Source organism: Lipotes vexillifer, unplaced genomic scaffold (genome assembly GCF_000442215.2).
Source record: "Lipotes vexillifer unplaced genomic scaffold, Lipotes_vexillifer_v1.1 scaffold961, whole genome shotgun sequence".
NCBI classification, from domain to species: Eukaryota; Metazoa; Chordata; class Mammalia; order Artiodactyla; family Lipotidae; genus Lipotes; species Lipotes vexillifer.
In genome coordinates this window covers 1192501-1209201 of record NW_006776468.1, presented here as the reverse complement: position 1 = coordinate 1209201, position 16701 = coordinate 1192501, and the positions used below count along the sequence as shown (strand labels likewise).

Below are 16701 nucleotides of genomic sequence, written 5' to 3'. Positions count from 1 at the left end.
CACACACACACACACACACACACACACACACACACACACACACACACACACACACACACACACACACACAGAGGAAAGGCCATGTGAGCACACAGGGAGAAGGTGGCTATCTGCAAGCCAGGAAGACAGCCCTCCTTAGAAACCAACCGGCACCTTGATCTTGGACATCTAGCCTCCAGAACTATGAGAAAATAAATTTCTGTTGTTTAAGCCTCTAGCCTGTGGTATTTTGTTGTTCTTTGTTTTTTGTTTTTTTTTTTAATTTTAATAATTTTTGGCTGCGTTGGGTCTTCGCTGTTGTGCGTGGGCTTTCTCTAGTTGTGGTGAGTGGGGGCTACTCTTCGTTGCAGTGCTCAGGCATTGCAGTGGCTTCTCTTGTTGCAGAGCATGCACTCTAGGCACGCGGGTTCCAGTAGTTGCAGCACACGGGCTCAGTAGTTGTGGCACGCGGGCCCTAGAGTGCAGGCTCAGTAGTTGTGGCGCACAGGCTTAGTTGTTTCGTGGCATGTGGGATGTTCCTGGACCAGGGCTCAAACTCGTGTCCCCTGCATTGGCAGGCAGATTCTTAACCACTGCGTCACCACGGAAGTCCTGGTATTTTGTTATGACAGCCCAAGCAGACTAATAGACAATCCAATGGGAGAAGACAGACAAGTAATTCCTTATTTACAATTGCTGTGAGAATTATAAAGGGAAAGTACAGGGTTTAATCAAAGTACATTCTGGGAAACTCAACTTAGCCTAGGGACAGCAAGGTATGGGTGAGATCAGAAAAGCCTTTCATAAGGAAGTGAGATGTAAGCTGAGACTTAAAGAATAAGTAGGAGCTAGCCAGGCATAGATGAAGAAAAGAACATTCCAGGAACAGAGAACACACTGTGCAAAATATAGAGACAAAGGCAGGAATCAGACTGTACAGTTTTATGGACCATGTCAAGACTTTAAGATGTGATCCTAAGAGTAATAAAAAATGCACTAAATGAGTTTAAATAAACATCTAATAATCAAATCCGTACTTTAAAAAACTTTTTCTGGCTATTCTATAATGGATGGGTGGACTGGGGGGTAAGCAATGCTAGACAAAGAAAAACTGTTTAGGAAGTTACAGCAGTAGCAGAGCCAAGAGATTACAATGGCTTGGACAATATGGACATACTAGTGGTAGTAAAAGAAGTAGAGGAACTTAAGAGATATTTAGAAGTATAAAAGAAAGGAGTTGGTGTGAGGCAGAGACAGGTGACAAGAATAACTGAGTTTTCTATCTTGAGGAAGTGGTACCATTTAGTAAGCTAGAGAATAAGAGAGGAGTAGATTTCTGAGAAAGATAATACCTTTGGTTTTCTGTTTTTATAAATTTGTTTATTTATTTATTTTTGGCTGCATTGGGTCTTTGTTGCTGTGCACGGGCTTTCTCTAGTTGCGGCGAGGGGGGGCTACTCTTCCTTGCAGTGTGCGAGCTTCTCAATGCAGTAGCTTCTCTTGCTGCGGAGCAGGGGCTCTAGGCACGCGGGCTTCAACGGTTGTGGCACGCGGGCTCAGTAGTTGTGGCTTGAGGGCTCTAGAGCACAGGCTCAGTAGTTGCAGCGCACGGGCTTTGTTGCTCCGCAGCATGTGGGACCTTCCCGGACCAGGGCTCAAACCCGTGTCCCCTGTGTTGGCAGGTGGATTCTTAACCACTGCACCACCAGGAAAGTTCCTACCTTTGGTTTTATAAATGCTAAGGATGAGCTGTCTCTGAGATATCCAAGTACATTATAGTGAATTGGCAGTTGCAAGGTCAAGACATATAAACGTGTATATGATCAGCATAATGATTAGCTATTTTCAACATAATGGTAACAAAACAGGTTCTCACGAATTCTCCATTTTCAGGTCTTGTGTCCACATACTTATGGCTCACTGACAAACCATGTCCATTTTTTAACAACAAAATGGTTCCTATTGGGAAATTAGTAATAACTGTTGCTCATCCCTGCCAATCTCTGCCAATCCCTGCCTTCCCACTGGAGAGGTAGAGAACCTATGTAAGATCATTTCCCGTATAAGCCCAATTTTAAAAAAAGACTGCTAAACGTAACACAAAGCTATTACTCTGGCCTTCAAAGTCCTTACAGGTACCAAAATTTCCTGATTTGCAAAGTCCACACAGAAACTAAAGCCTTATATCAGGCACCACTGACACCACACAAAGAATTTACTATGTGTAGCAGGTGGTATCTCTTTTTAGCACATTCTTCAGAAGCATTCATCCAGGCAAATACCATGAAGTTGCATCAGAGTGGGAAAGTACATGACACTGTTTCACATGTCAGTTTCACAGTGGTAAAGCTTGATACAGCAAATCCGTGAGCCCCAGGAACTCCTCCCTGCACACTGCCTATCATTGCAGACACCTGGCATTTACTTTCATCCAATATCTGATGTCCAAGTCCACTGAACAAATGAGTAACCCAGCACTGCAAAAAGGTAACTATCCTAAAGGACTCTTTTTTTTTTTTTTTTTTTTTTGTGGTCCGCAGGCCTCTCACCGTTGCAGCCTCTCCCGTTGCGGAGCACAGGCTCCGGACGCGCAGGTTCAGCGGCTCCGTGGCAAGTGGGATCTTCCCGGACCAGGGCACGAACCCGCGTCCCATGCATCGGCAGACGGACTCCCAACCACTCCGCCACCAGGGAAGCCCCTAAAGGACTCTTAAGTTTAATAAAGGCCACCAGTAGCAACACACACACACACACACACACACACACACACACACACACACAGACACACACACACACACACACAGCATGACAGGTGCTGTAGCTACTTCTTCACTCCTACAGTACATTCTTTACTGACTGTTCACAGCCTCAAAGAAATAAAGACATTTCAAGAAATATGAGGCCAATTACCTTGAGTTGTAATAGGTATTAGAAAAGCTTAACTTTCTGGGTAACTAGAGACATAAACACTATTTACATTGAGCTCCTAAGTGTAGGGTCTAGGTATTGGTGCTGAAATTCACAAACAAATAAACAAAAAAATCCTATGTGAAAGGAATTGCCAAGAAGAGGTCCCCTCCACAGAGCCAGGCAAGGGAAGTCATTCAGAGCTATTTCGATTGAGAAAAAGCAAAATACAATATTCCTATGGCTTGGGTAAACAAATATAAATAGCTTTAGAACTTCATTTTCTTTCAAATTTTTTTCCACAGATATGTACACTGTCAGCAAACTTATCAGCTCCTCTAGGTCTGGTATTCTAGACTAGATTTTTTAATGCATTAAAAAATACCCAGATGAGTTTAAATATGAAATAGCTTTCTAAAAATGAAAACAATTTAATTTCAGGAAGCTACATCTAAAATAAATGGTATGAGCCAGGCCAAAAGAACTTTCATAATCAATCTTGCCCCAACAAAGCCCTTATCACTGCAGGCCTGGATATTCTCATTCCTCATATTGGAATTTAGTTGCTTTCTTCTCTAATGTGACCAAAGCCAACCACGAATATCCTGTGGCTCTTCTAAGGCAGGCGACTGTTCTTTGAACTTGGTTTAGGATCTTAACCAATTTGTTTTTCTGACGCATTTACAGTTTCTAACAGGTAATTATGGACTGCTAATAATAAGAATAATAAAAAACAACTACCATTTTTTTCAAAGTCTGCTAGTAATAGGCATTGCACTAAATGCTTTAACAATAACAAATAGTTGAGTGCTTAATTGAAGGCACTATGCCATACACTTTACATGCATAATCTTTTACAGATAAAGTGAGGTGTCTGAGGCGACTGTGGACAAACTGTCAACACTCCTGTCTAAGGCCAATACCCCCACATATACCTAGATGGCCTCCATTTTTGCTTACTCAAGAATATTCCAGCAGTTGTTCTCTCCTCTCCTGCATCAACTTCTCCTTCACTACTGGATAATTTCATTGACATACAAATAAGATGTAATATCTCCTATTTATGTTTTAAAAAGAGGGAGGGAATTCCTTGGTGGCACAGTGGTTAAGTATCTGCCCGCCTGCCAATGCAGGGTACACAGGTTCAATCCCTGGTCCGGGAAGATCCCACATGCCATGAAGCAGCTAAGCCCGTGTCCCACAACTAATGAGCCTGCGCGCTAGAGCCCGCGAACCACAACTACTGAAGCCCACAAGCCACAACTACTGAGCCTGTAAGCCACAACTACTGAAGCCCGCATGCCTAGAGCCCGTGCTCTGCAACAAGAGAAGCCACCGCAATGAGAAGCCCACGCGCAGCAACGAAGACCCAACGCAGCCAAAAATAAATAAAACAAAATAAATTTATAAAATAGAGGGAAAAAGTACTCAACTCTATAACCTTTCCAGGTGTCACCTGATTTCTAAAATCCTCTTTTCAGCAAATCACTTTGAAACAATAGTATAGACTCACCACCTTCTCTCCAAATTATCAGAAGAGGAACATGAGTAATTCAATGAAACTCTATATACCCTTCACTTACCTTTAACAACTGTTAACATTTTGTTACATTTGCTTTTTTCTCTCCATTCTCCTTCCCTCTCATTCTCTCCCTCTCTTGCTCTAACACACACACACACACACACACACAATCACTCACACATATACACACTTATTTTTTGTTAACTGAACCATTTGAAAGTCAGTTGTAAACATCATAATACCTCCTCTCAAATACTTCCACAGTTAATGTTCTTGGCCTAAGAATAAGGAAAAACCACCACACAATTGTCACACTAAGGAAGTTTAACACTGGCACATTTTCACCTAACGAAAGTCCACATTCAAATTTCCTCAACTGTCCCAATAATGTCCTTCAACTATTTTTTAAAATCCAGGATCCAACCAAAAATTAATCAAGAATTACATTTATTCACCAAGTCTCTTTTCTCCAATAATCTAGAGCATATCCTTAGTGTTGGCTTGTTTGTGGTCTTTTACAACTTCAACATTTTTGAAGAGTTCAGGCCAGTACTTCTACAGATTATCCCCTCAGTTTGAACTTCCCTGTTTCCTCATTCATTAGATTGAGGTTAAATATTTTTTAACACAAATAACACATAGGTAATACTGTCTCCTATTCTGTCTTGAGCCCATTCAAATCAAGCTTTGGACCCATCTGATCAATGTCACTTGCCAAGGTCACCAATTTGGTCTTCCCTATTACTAACCCAAAGATCAGTTCGTAGTTGGTCATCTTACATAGCCTTGACACACTTTCTTCTTGTGTCTTTGGAAACACCGAACACTTTCTCTTGGTTTTGTTGCAACCTCACTCAGACGGTCCTTCTCAGTCTTCCTTACTAATATATTCTCCTTATCTCTTAAGTAAATACGAAGTGCCCCAGGGCTCAGTCCTTAGATAACTTTTCTATCTAGATTCACTCACTCACCAGGTCAGTGCCTCTCAAACTGGCTGTGGTGACAGGCCAAGTGAAATTTCCATCCATTCACAAACCATTGCAAAATACAATAAATATGAAATAACAGGAAAGTGATCAAATGCCTGAAGGTCACAACAATGTCAAATTGCTTAGTCTAAATTTCTGTACTTATTAACTCCTGGCAAACTGGTAACAAACAGTTCATTGATCAACACCAGTCAGCTGACCACACTTAAGTAGCATGTCGTAGTTTATCTCAGCCAATCACATAGCTTAAATATCATCTATATGCTGTCAATCCCTAAATGTATATCTCCAGATCATATCTCACCCTCTGATCCCAGGATTCATATATGCAATTGCTTTATCAACACTCCTTCTTGGATGTCAAGCAAGCACCAAAGTTCTGATTCCTCCAACAACCCTTATCCTGCCCCTCCCAAGAGCAAAAATAACAACAACAACAAAAAAAAAACCCTGCTCCACTCACAATATTCTCTACTTGCTCAGTAAATGGCAACCATATCCATCTACCTACTCAGCCCTAAAACCTTACCATCACCCTCAATTCCTCTCTTTCTCTCATATAACAAAATTAATAACTATCAACAAATACTGTCAGCTCTCTTTTCAAAATACATCCAGAATCCAATCACTTCTCACCATGTAAGCTGCTACCACCCTGTCTAAGCAATCATCACCTTGACTGAATTTTGTAATGGTTTCCTCACTTACTTTCCAGCTTTCACTCCTGCTCTCCCTACAGTCTGAGCAACGAGTGACCTTGCTAAAACCTAAGACAAGAAAAGTTCTTTCAACAAATGGTGCTGGGACAACAGCTATGCACATTCAAAGGAATGAAATCGGACCCTTACCAATACCACATATAAAAATTATACAACATATAAAAATAATACCACATATAAAAATTAACTAATAAGGAATCAAAGACCTAAAGTAAGAGCTAAAACCATAAAACCCTTAAAAGGAAACAGAAGTAAATCATCATAACCTCATTCTAACTGTTTTCTTAGATTCTGTTTTTGTCTATTTGGCATCCATTAATTGCTAGCCAAACTAACAGCCAAACTTATTCATATCTCCTCTGTAATTTTGCAAATAGTGTTGCAAAATTGCTATTACAAACCCTCCAATCAATCCTGAGTCCACACTCCCAACCACCTCCTTTATCAAACTCACAGACATCAAGCCATTATTTCATCTGCCCTATATCACTCAGGGCCAAGTACCAAACAACTAAAGACCAGACCTCTAGCCCTGAACCCGCCAACATTATTCAAAGTAGCCAGTCCTATACTGTTTACACTGCCCTGCTTTGCCTTTCCTGTGGAAACCCCAATAAAGGCTCTCTGGCTTCCCCTTGCAACTTTCTGCCTCCTGACCAAACCTGGTGCTTTCCCTATGTGGCCCTGCATGGCATGGCATGCCCCTTCTCTGGAGGAAACTATAATAAATTCTTCTTTCAATAGCACTAGCCACTTTGTGTCATCAATCAGTTACCTTCATAAATTAAAGCACAGGAACAAATCAGATCTTAAATTAGGCAATGGTTTCTTAGATATGATATGATATCAAAAGCCCAACCAATGAAAAAGCAGATAAACTGGACTTCATCAAAATTACAAACTTTTGTGCATCAATGGTCACTAACAAGAAAGTAAAACAACAACCCACAGAATAGAAAATATTTGCAAACCAAGTGTCTGATAAGGGTCTAGTATATAGAATATATAAAGTACTCTTACAGGGACTTCCCTGGCGATCCAGTTGTTAAGACTCCGTGCTTCCACTTGCAGGGGGTGCGGGTTCGATTTCTGGTGGGGGAACTAAGATCCCATATGCCACATGGCGTGGCCATAAATAAATAAATAAAGTACTCTTACAATTAAACAATAAAAAGACAACTCACATTTTAAAATGGGCAAAGGATTTGAATAAATATTTCTCCAAAGAAGATATGCAAATAGCCAACAAGTACACAAAGAGATGCTCAACATCATTGTTCACTAGGGAAATGCAAATCAAAACCACAATGAGAAACAAATTCAGCAAAGCTGGAGAATACAAAACCAACCAGTAAAAATCAGTTGCATCTATACACTAACAATGAACAATCTAAAAAAGAATTTAAGAAATAATTCCATTTATAATAGCATCACAAATAATAAAATATTTAGGAATAAATTTAACTAAGGAAGTGAAGTCCTGTACACTGAAAACTACAAAACATTTCTGAAAGAAATTAAATAGAAAAACATCCCATGCTCATGAATTGGAAGACTTAATATTGTCAAGTTTGACAATATCACTCAAATCAATCTACAAATTCCATGCAATCCATATCAAAATCCCAACAATTTTTTTTATAGCAGAAATAGAGAAACTCATCCTAACATTCATATGGAATCACAAGGAACCCTGAATAGCCAAAACAATCTTGAAGAACAAAGTTGGTTCTTGATTTCACAGTTCTTGATTTCAAAACTTATTACAAAGCTACAGTAATCAAAACAGTGGGGTACTAGCACAGGACAGAAATACACACCACAGAATAGAATAGAGAGCCCCCAAATAAATCTTCACATGTATGGCCAAAAACTTGACAAGGGTGCCAAGACCATTCAATGGGTTAAGGACAGTCTTTTCAACAAATGGTCCTGAGAATACTAGATACTCATATGCAAAACAATGAAGTTAGATACTTACTTTACATCATAAAGAAAAATTAACTCAAAAGTGATCAAAGGCCTAATTATGAGAGCTAAAACTCTTAGAAGAAAACACACGGAGGAAAGCTTTATGACACTGGATCTGGCAATGATTTCTTGGACATGACACCAAAAGCTCAAGCAACAAAAGATAAAATAGATAAACTGAACTTCATCAAAATTAAAAACTTTTGTGCATCAAGGACACTATCAAGAAAGTGAAAACACAATCCAAAAAATGGAAGAAAATATATACAAATCATATACTTGATAAGAGCTGAATATCTAGAATATAGAGAGAATTCCTACAACTCAACAACAAAAATAAACAGACCAATTAAAAAATGGACAAAGAACTTGATTTCTCTAGAGAAGGTTTACAAATGAAGAATAATCATATGAAAAGATGCTCAACATCACTAGTAATTAGGAAAATGCAAAATAAAACCACAATGAGACACCACTTCATACATATTAAGATGGCTATTTTTTTAAATTAACATATAATTGATTTACAATATTGTGTTAGTTTCAGCATAGTGATTCAGTATTTTTGCAGATTATACTCCATTATGGGTTATTACAAGATAATAGGAATAATTCCCTGTGTTATACAGTAAATTCTCGTTGCTTATCTGTTTTATATATAGTTTGAACCTGTTAATCCCGTACCCCTAATTTGTTCCTCCCCACTTCCCTCTCCCCTGTGGTAACCACAAGTTTGTTTTCTATGCCTGTGAATCTGTTTCTGTTTTGTATATACAATCATTTGTATTATTTTTAGATTTCACATATAAGTGATATCATATAGTAGTTGTCTTTCTCCTGTCTAACTTATTTCACTAAGCATAATATTCTCTAGGTCTATCCATGTTGATGCATATGGAAGAATTTCATTCTTTTTATGGCTGAGTAACATTCCATTATGCACACATACATATATGTATTTCTATATATAACATCTTCTTTATCCATTCATCTGTTGATGGACACTTGGGTTGCTTCCATATCTTAGCTATTGCAAATAGTGTTGCAATGAACATTGGGGTGCACGTATATTTTCTAATAAGTGTTGTCATTTTTTCCAGATATACACCCAGGAGTGGAATTGCTGGATCATATGGTAGTTCTATTTTTAGTTTTTGGGGGGAATCTCCATACTGTTTTCCACAGTGGCTGCACCAATTTACATTCCTACCAACAGTGTACGAGGGTTCCCATTTCTCCACATCCTCTCCAACACTTGCTATCTGTAGACTTTTTGATGATAGCCATTCTGACAGGTGTGAGGTGATATCTCACTGTGGTTCTGATTTACATTTCTCTAATAATTAGTGACATTGAGCATCTTTTCATGTGAAGATGGCTATTCTTTTAAAAATGGAAAATAACAAGTGTTAGCTAGGATGCGGAGAAACTGGAACCCTGGTGTATTCTGGTGTATTGCTGATAGGAGTAAGAAATGGTGCAGCTGCTATGGAAAGCAGTATGGTGGTTCCTCAAAAAGCTAAAGAACTGTCATATGATCCAACAATTCCAATTCTAGGTATCTACCCAAAATAACTGAAAGCAAGGACTCAAATAGGTACTTGTACATCCATGTCCAGAGCAGCATTACTCACAATGTCCATTGATGGATAATGGATAAACAAAATATGGTACATACATAGAATGGAATATTATTTAGCCTTGAAAAGGAATGAAGTACTGACATGTGCTAAAACATGGATGAATCTTGAAAAAGTTATGCTGCGTGAAAAAAACCAGACACAAGAAGCCACATTTTAAATAATTCCATTTATATGTAATGTTCAGAAAGGGGAGTTTCTGGTTGAAAGAACAGCATGGGGACTTCCTTTGAAGTCCAGTGGTTAAGACTTCACCTTTCAATGCAGGAGGTGTGGGTTTGATACCTGGTTGGGGAGCTAGGATCCCACATGCCTCACGGCCAAAAAAAACAAAACATAAAACAGAAGCAATATTGTAACAAATTCAATAAAGACTTTAAAAATGGTCCACATCAAAAAAAAAAAAAAAAGACAGATGTAGATTAGTGGTTACCAGGGGCTAGAGGGAGTGTAGAATAGGGGAGTGATTGCAAAGGAGTAGGGGGTTTCTTTTTGGGTGATGAAAATGTTCTAATTGAAAGTAGTAATGATTATACGACCTTGTGAATATGTTAAAAACCAGTGAATTGTGTATTCTTAAATGGTGATTATACAGTATGTGAATCATATTTCAGTAAAATAAATTGCCCTTCCCCCAAAACTCTGACAGATCACATCATTTCTCTGCTTAAAACTACCCACTGACTTTCTGTCCCAATTAGTATAAAATGCAAAGTCCTTTCTGTGGCCCACAAGGCATTACAGAATCCAGCTCCTGCCTCATGTTCTTCTACACGCTCCCACCCCAACACCATTGTTCACTTAGCAACAGCCACTCTAGCCTCCTTTCTACTTGCCAAGCATGTTCCCACCTCAGGACCTTGGCACATGCTGTATCCCTACCTGGTATGCTCTTGCCCAGTATATACATCAACATCACTCATTCCAGACTCCTGTTCTCTACTCAAACATCATCTTAATGAGAAAATTCCTAGAAAGCATGATTTAGAATTTCAACCCCTGGGCTTCCCTGGTGGCACAGTGGTTAAGAATCCGCCTGCCAATGCAGGGGACACAGGTTGGAGCCCTGGTCCGGGAAGATCTCACATGCCGCGGAGCAACTAAGCCCGTGCACCACAACTACTGAGCCTGCACTCTAGAGCCTGCGAGCCACAACTACTGAGCCCGCGTGCCACAACTACTGAAGCCTGCGTGCCTAGAGCCCGTGCTCCGCCACAAGAGAAGTCACTGCAATGAGAAGCCCATGCACCGCAATAAAGAGTAGCCACCGCTCGCCGCAACTATAGAAAGCCCGCGAGCAGCAACAAAGATAAATAAATTAATCAACGCAGCCAAAAATAAATTAATTAATTAGTTAAAAACAAAAAATTTCAACCCCTGCCCCACAAAAACACATACCCTCATATCTCTTTATCTGGTTTTATTTTTCTTCATAGCACTCAATACCATGACATATCATACATGCTTTTGTCTATCCGTCTCTCTGTCTGCTAAAACCTACTGTATTTAGAACAGTGCCTGCACATAACAAGAACTGAATAAATACAGTATGATAGATGCATGGATGGATGGATGAATTTGAACACATGAATGAATAAATGGAAGCAAAAAGACAAACAGAAATGTAGTAACTTGTTTTATGAAAAAATACGTAGTAAATGGTAGGGCAGAGACTCAACCTAGGTCTGCCTGACTCTCAAGCCCAGGCTCTTTACTTCTATGCTATAATTCCATTTACTAATTTGGAGACACTGGAGGAATTACTTGTTGGGTGGAAGTGCATTTTGTATAATGACAAGATATCACATACATCTCGAAATCCATTTTTTAGTTCCTGTCCATTTTCATGCAACTACCAAATTACATGGAAAAGCATAACAATTGACAGCCTCCAAAATGACTGAACTTCATTTATTTTATATTGCTCAGCTATTTTAACATTATGCTAATTAAATGAATCTGACTCCCTCTCTAAAGACAAGAACACCAAACCAGCTGCAAACTCCAAATCTCTCTGCACCCATAATGTATACTAGTGAGAACATGCCAAAGGAAATGGGCCTTTATACCTGGTGGGCATACAGTAGGTTCTGCTCTTGCAAGAGCCATTCTGGGGCAGAAACAAACAGGGATCTAAGTACAATACTCCTCTCCTTCTGACCAAGACTCAGAGGACAATTATAATAACTTTTAACTTTCCAGACTAGGCTACAAGGACAAGAAATAATGGGCTAAGTGGTAAGTCACTCGTTTTATTAACATCAGTTTCTCCACACTTACTACAAATGTTTAAGTATTGATTAAACTTATTCAAAACACCTTACGTTTTGTGGTTCTTAATTTCCTGTCTTCTCTACTTCAGATGCTAAGCCATGTTCTGCCTCCTACTGCATACTCCCTGCGAAGACTTGCCCAGCTCTCTGAAGAGGTACCACGGAGTTTCAATTATTTGGGGAGATGACTAAGCACAGAGATCAGGTAAGCCAGCCCCCTCATTTTACAAGTGAGGCATTTCAAGCCCAGAAATGATAGTTCCTATTGAAACCACATATAACTTGTTAGTGGCAAAGCCTAGGTTAGTATCCATGTTTCCAAGATTCCTTCCAGAATAAAACTCTTTCTACTCTAATACTAAAGATAAAAAATATATACTTTTCGGGTTTACTTAACTCTAAGTCTTCAAAATAGAGGAATGTGTCTAATTGAATCTTATAACCTCAGAACTTAGATCAGTGCCCAACACACAGTAGGTATTAGTATGTATTTACTGAATGATCAATTGTTTAAATGGGAGTTACTTTATTAAAAAGTATTTCTGGCGAATTCCCTGGAGGTCCAATGGTTAAGGACTGGGCGCTTTCACTGCTGGGGCAGGGGTTCAATCCCTGGTCGGGGAAATAAGATCCCGCAAGCCACACAGTGCAGCCAAAAAACAAAAAGTACTTCTGATCTTTATTAATTAAATATTTAAAGGCAGTTAGAATACACCTAACTTTAACTACAATAAATAACCAAGAAATTCCTCTAGTTTAAAACTAAATTGATCCTGGGACTTCCCTGGTGGTCCAGTAGTTAAGAATCCGCCTTCCAATGTAGGAGACACAGGATCGATCCCTGGCTGGGGAACTAAGACCCCACACGCCGCGAGGCAACTAAGCCCACACGCTCTAGAGCCCGCACCGCAACTAAGACCCGACACAGCCAAATAAATAAAGATTAAAATTTATAAAAAAGAAAAAATTCAATCAATAATAAAAAAACTAAATTGATCCAAAAATTCCTCCAGTTTCAAATAAAAATCATTTTCACAGGATATCCTTCCTTCTCAGCAAAACTCTATTCATTAGAGGCACACATTCCTGGAAGCAGCTACCTGCCTCAGGCCTTAATTCATTTCACCTAACCTTAAGCAAAGGGAAATCTCAGAGAACTTCCAAATAAAGGGAACCAAAAGAAAAAAAAAAAAATGACAGAAATAATAGGAAAGTGACCAAGTACAAATATTTGCTGAATGTGATGCTGAAAAGCCACTCTCCTTCAGTTATGTATAACTACTCAGTGTATCATTCCATTAAGAGTCCTGGTAGCGCCCTTGCCCAATTTTTAGAAGACTCAGGACACTTGAGAACCTAGAATTGAGATCCACTGCTAGAAATTAATTTAAAGACAGAAATGTGACTCTTAAATAATGAAATATATCCAAATGTAACCTCATATATTTACAAGAATTCTGAAACGAACACACCTTAGACTAAAACTAAAAAATGAAGCACTATCACATATATTAAGTGATCTTTCTAATACCTATATATATATGTATATAAAACAGGTATCATCATGGTTTATCATTTTATAGATAAGGCAACTGAGGAGATGAAGCAATTCCTCTACATTACAAAGCTAATTAAGTGACATAGCCAAGACTGAACCCTAGGAGTTTGCTGACTCATAACTCCAGTCTCTTTATATCAAAGCACAGTGAGCTTTCATAAAGCAGCCAAAAGGATTTTACAAGAATCTCAGAGGACAATTTAATCATTGGAGCAGTTTACAAAACAAAATCCCAGGATGACAGTAACAGAAACACCATGTGTTTCACACATTTTTAAATGCATATGATACATACATAAAGTATACTTAATAAATAAATAGGAATACTGTCGTGTCCTCTCTGTAGCCATGTCTCATACATGTCTGTGAGAGACTTTTCAAAGCCATCGTTTTAACACAGCCCTATTACTTTCGTATTTCCCAAATCTGGCTCCTTAGCAAAATCACAGTGGCTGTGCTCGCAGGTGCAAAAGTACAGGCTCCCAGGCCCCAACGTGGAGATTTTAAACAAGCTCAGAATCTGCATTTTATCTGCTTCTATTATTTAAATGTTTGTTTTTAATCTGAAAAATAAGCATTCTAGATGATTCTGATTAGCCAAATATGCAGTACTACCCCAACAGAAGTCTTAGAGAAGAAGCAAGCCAAGAAAACCTATGAAATTGAAATCCAGAGACAAAGTTTTTTTTTTTTTTTGGCGGTATGCGGGCCTCTTACTGTCGTGGCCTCTCCCGTTGCGGAGCACAGGCTCCGGACGCGCAGGTTCAGCGGCCATGGCTCACAGGCCCAGCCGCACTACGGCATGTGGGATCTTCCTGGACCAGGGCACGAACCCGTGTCCCCTGCATTGGCAGGTGGACTCTCAACCACTGCGCCACCAGGGAAGCCCCAGAGACAAAGATTTTTAACGAATTTCCCCAGCCCTGAAGCCAGAAGAGAACAAAAAGGTAAACGACAGCCCTATTCCAACCATGAACCCAAACACAGCTTTTTTTGCCCCAACTTGTTGACCTCTCCCTAGTACCATGCTACGGGACAGATGCAGATGCTAAGAGTTTCAATTTTAACATTCTAAAAAAGCTTGACTCTACTAAAACTCAGTAAACCCCAAAACACACGCATAAGACTGTGATGGGTATTTAAGTGGCAGCTTTCCCCCAGACCCTAGGCAAAAATTGACACAGAGAAGAGGATCTGGGGTGGGGAGTGATGAGGGAGAGGGGAGGAGCTGACCTAGTGAGAGAAGTTGGCTGGCCCACTGGTTTCACTGGCACAGACAGGAGTCCACAGAAAAAAACACTCATGAATGAGAGTCCTCTGAGTGATACTGAGAACAGTCCCCAGGAGGGATTCCTAAGCAGGATATCATAATCATAATCATAATCATCATCTACTTACAAGCTGCCTCTTCTTGGAAGGCTCAACTCCTTCTGAAAAGCAAAACACAAACATAAGTTAGAGAGAAATAAGGACCCATCTGAGTCCTACAGGTCTGTACTAAATGTCCTAGAAGATTTATAGCATCATATCAATAATGGCAAAAACTCAATATTTCTAAATAATAACCTTTTTCTTTGTCTCTCAAATTTTAGTGAAATAATAAGCAGTCTGGTTAACTATCTATCATCTCCTCATTCTTCCTTCCCAAAAGGAATGTCTCACGGAATACTTGCAGCACTTTCACCACTAGATGGAACCAACTGGCCAATGAAGATTCCAGGTATTCACTGGGCCAGCCATCAATGGCTGATGAATTGTAAAGGACTCATATTATTAGAGTCAGTGATATGAAAGGAATGAAATGGAATATTTTCTTTAATTATAAAATATTTTTGACAAATAAATAAGTACAGAAAATAATATCACAAAGAGATGACTATACACACCACTGACATGAGAAATAACCCTTGCAATAGCAGATGGGCCCCTGTGACTTGCTTTCTAAATTTATCAAGTCCCACCTCCCACTAGTCTCCACTTAACAACTATTCTTAATTTTTTGTTTATCTTCTCCATAAGTGTCTTTATTTTTTATTACATATATCCATAAATTATTAGTATTGTTTTATTCATTTTTAAATTATATACTTAAAACACTGTATATATTCATCTGCTGACATCAATCTACATTATAATTAGGAGATTCACCCATGTGAATATATTTCACTTTAGTTCATATATCTATAGTACAGTAGTCCAGTCTATAGATTTTTATAGTATTTATTTATCCATTCTCCAGTAAATGGAAATTTAATTTTCTTTCCATGTTTTTCTTCTCCATCAAAACAATGTTCCTATAAACATGCTGTACTTGCTTCCTCATGCACATGTATAAAAAGTTTCTTGGAAGTATACACTTAGATGTGGCATGAACTGAGTCAGAAACTGCATCAGAAATTGCTCCCAAAATGACTGTACCAATTTACCTTTCCCCTCCAACACTTCCTAAGAGTTCTCCTTTCCAGACCTGTCTCCCAAACTCCTGACACTTATAATCAATTGCCTTCTCAACATTTCAAATCCAAAGTGTCCAAAACTGAATGTGTTCTCTCCACCAAAACGGACTCCAACCATAGCCTTTCCCCATCTCAGATGACGGTAATTCTATTCTTCCTGTTGTTCAGACCAAAACCCTGGACATCTGGACTCTTGTTTTTGACACACCCCACATCCCATCCAACAGGAATTCTTAATGGCTTTACATTTAAAATACAGCCAGAATACAACCATTTTTCACTATCTCCAAAGACTTACATGCTTACAATCTCTTAACCAAAAACTTTGGATTTAGTCATGTTTTAGAAATCAGAATTGGGGGTGGGTAATTAAAGTAATAGCATACACACACACACACACACACACACACACACATATATAATATATAACACCCTCAACAAAGACTAGGTCACCAACAAAATACATCAAAAACATTAAGATTTCTCCAGTAAAGTGTATGACAGCCACAATAAATGTGATAAAAACTCTAAAGAGTCTCAGTTCAGTTTTGTCACCAGAAGAGTTCAAATTAGGTCAGGTTTTACTGCTAAATGAGTTACAGAATCTCTTGGGTTTTGCTATTACAATCTAAGCCACCATGGTCTCTCCCCAGCCTCACAACTGTCTCCAACTGGTATCCCATTCCT

General features: G+C 39.0%; 1 protein-coding gene across 1 annotated transcript in view; it reads right to left on the bottom strand.

The window, feature by feature from the left end:
* Positions 1 to 16701, bottom strand: part of MAST2 (microtubule associated serine/threonine kinase 2) — a 209609-nt gene that overhangs the window by 104451 nt on the left and 88457 nt on the right. Inside the window, exon 4 of the mRNA XM_007450376.1 lies at positions 14957 to 14988. Coding sequence (XP_007450438.1) covers positions 14957 to 14988 — 32 coding nt within the window. The remainder of the gene's footprint in view (positions 1 to 14956; positions 14989 to 16701) is intronic.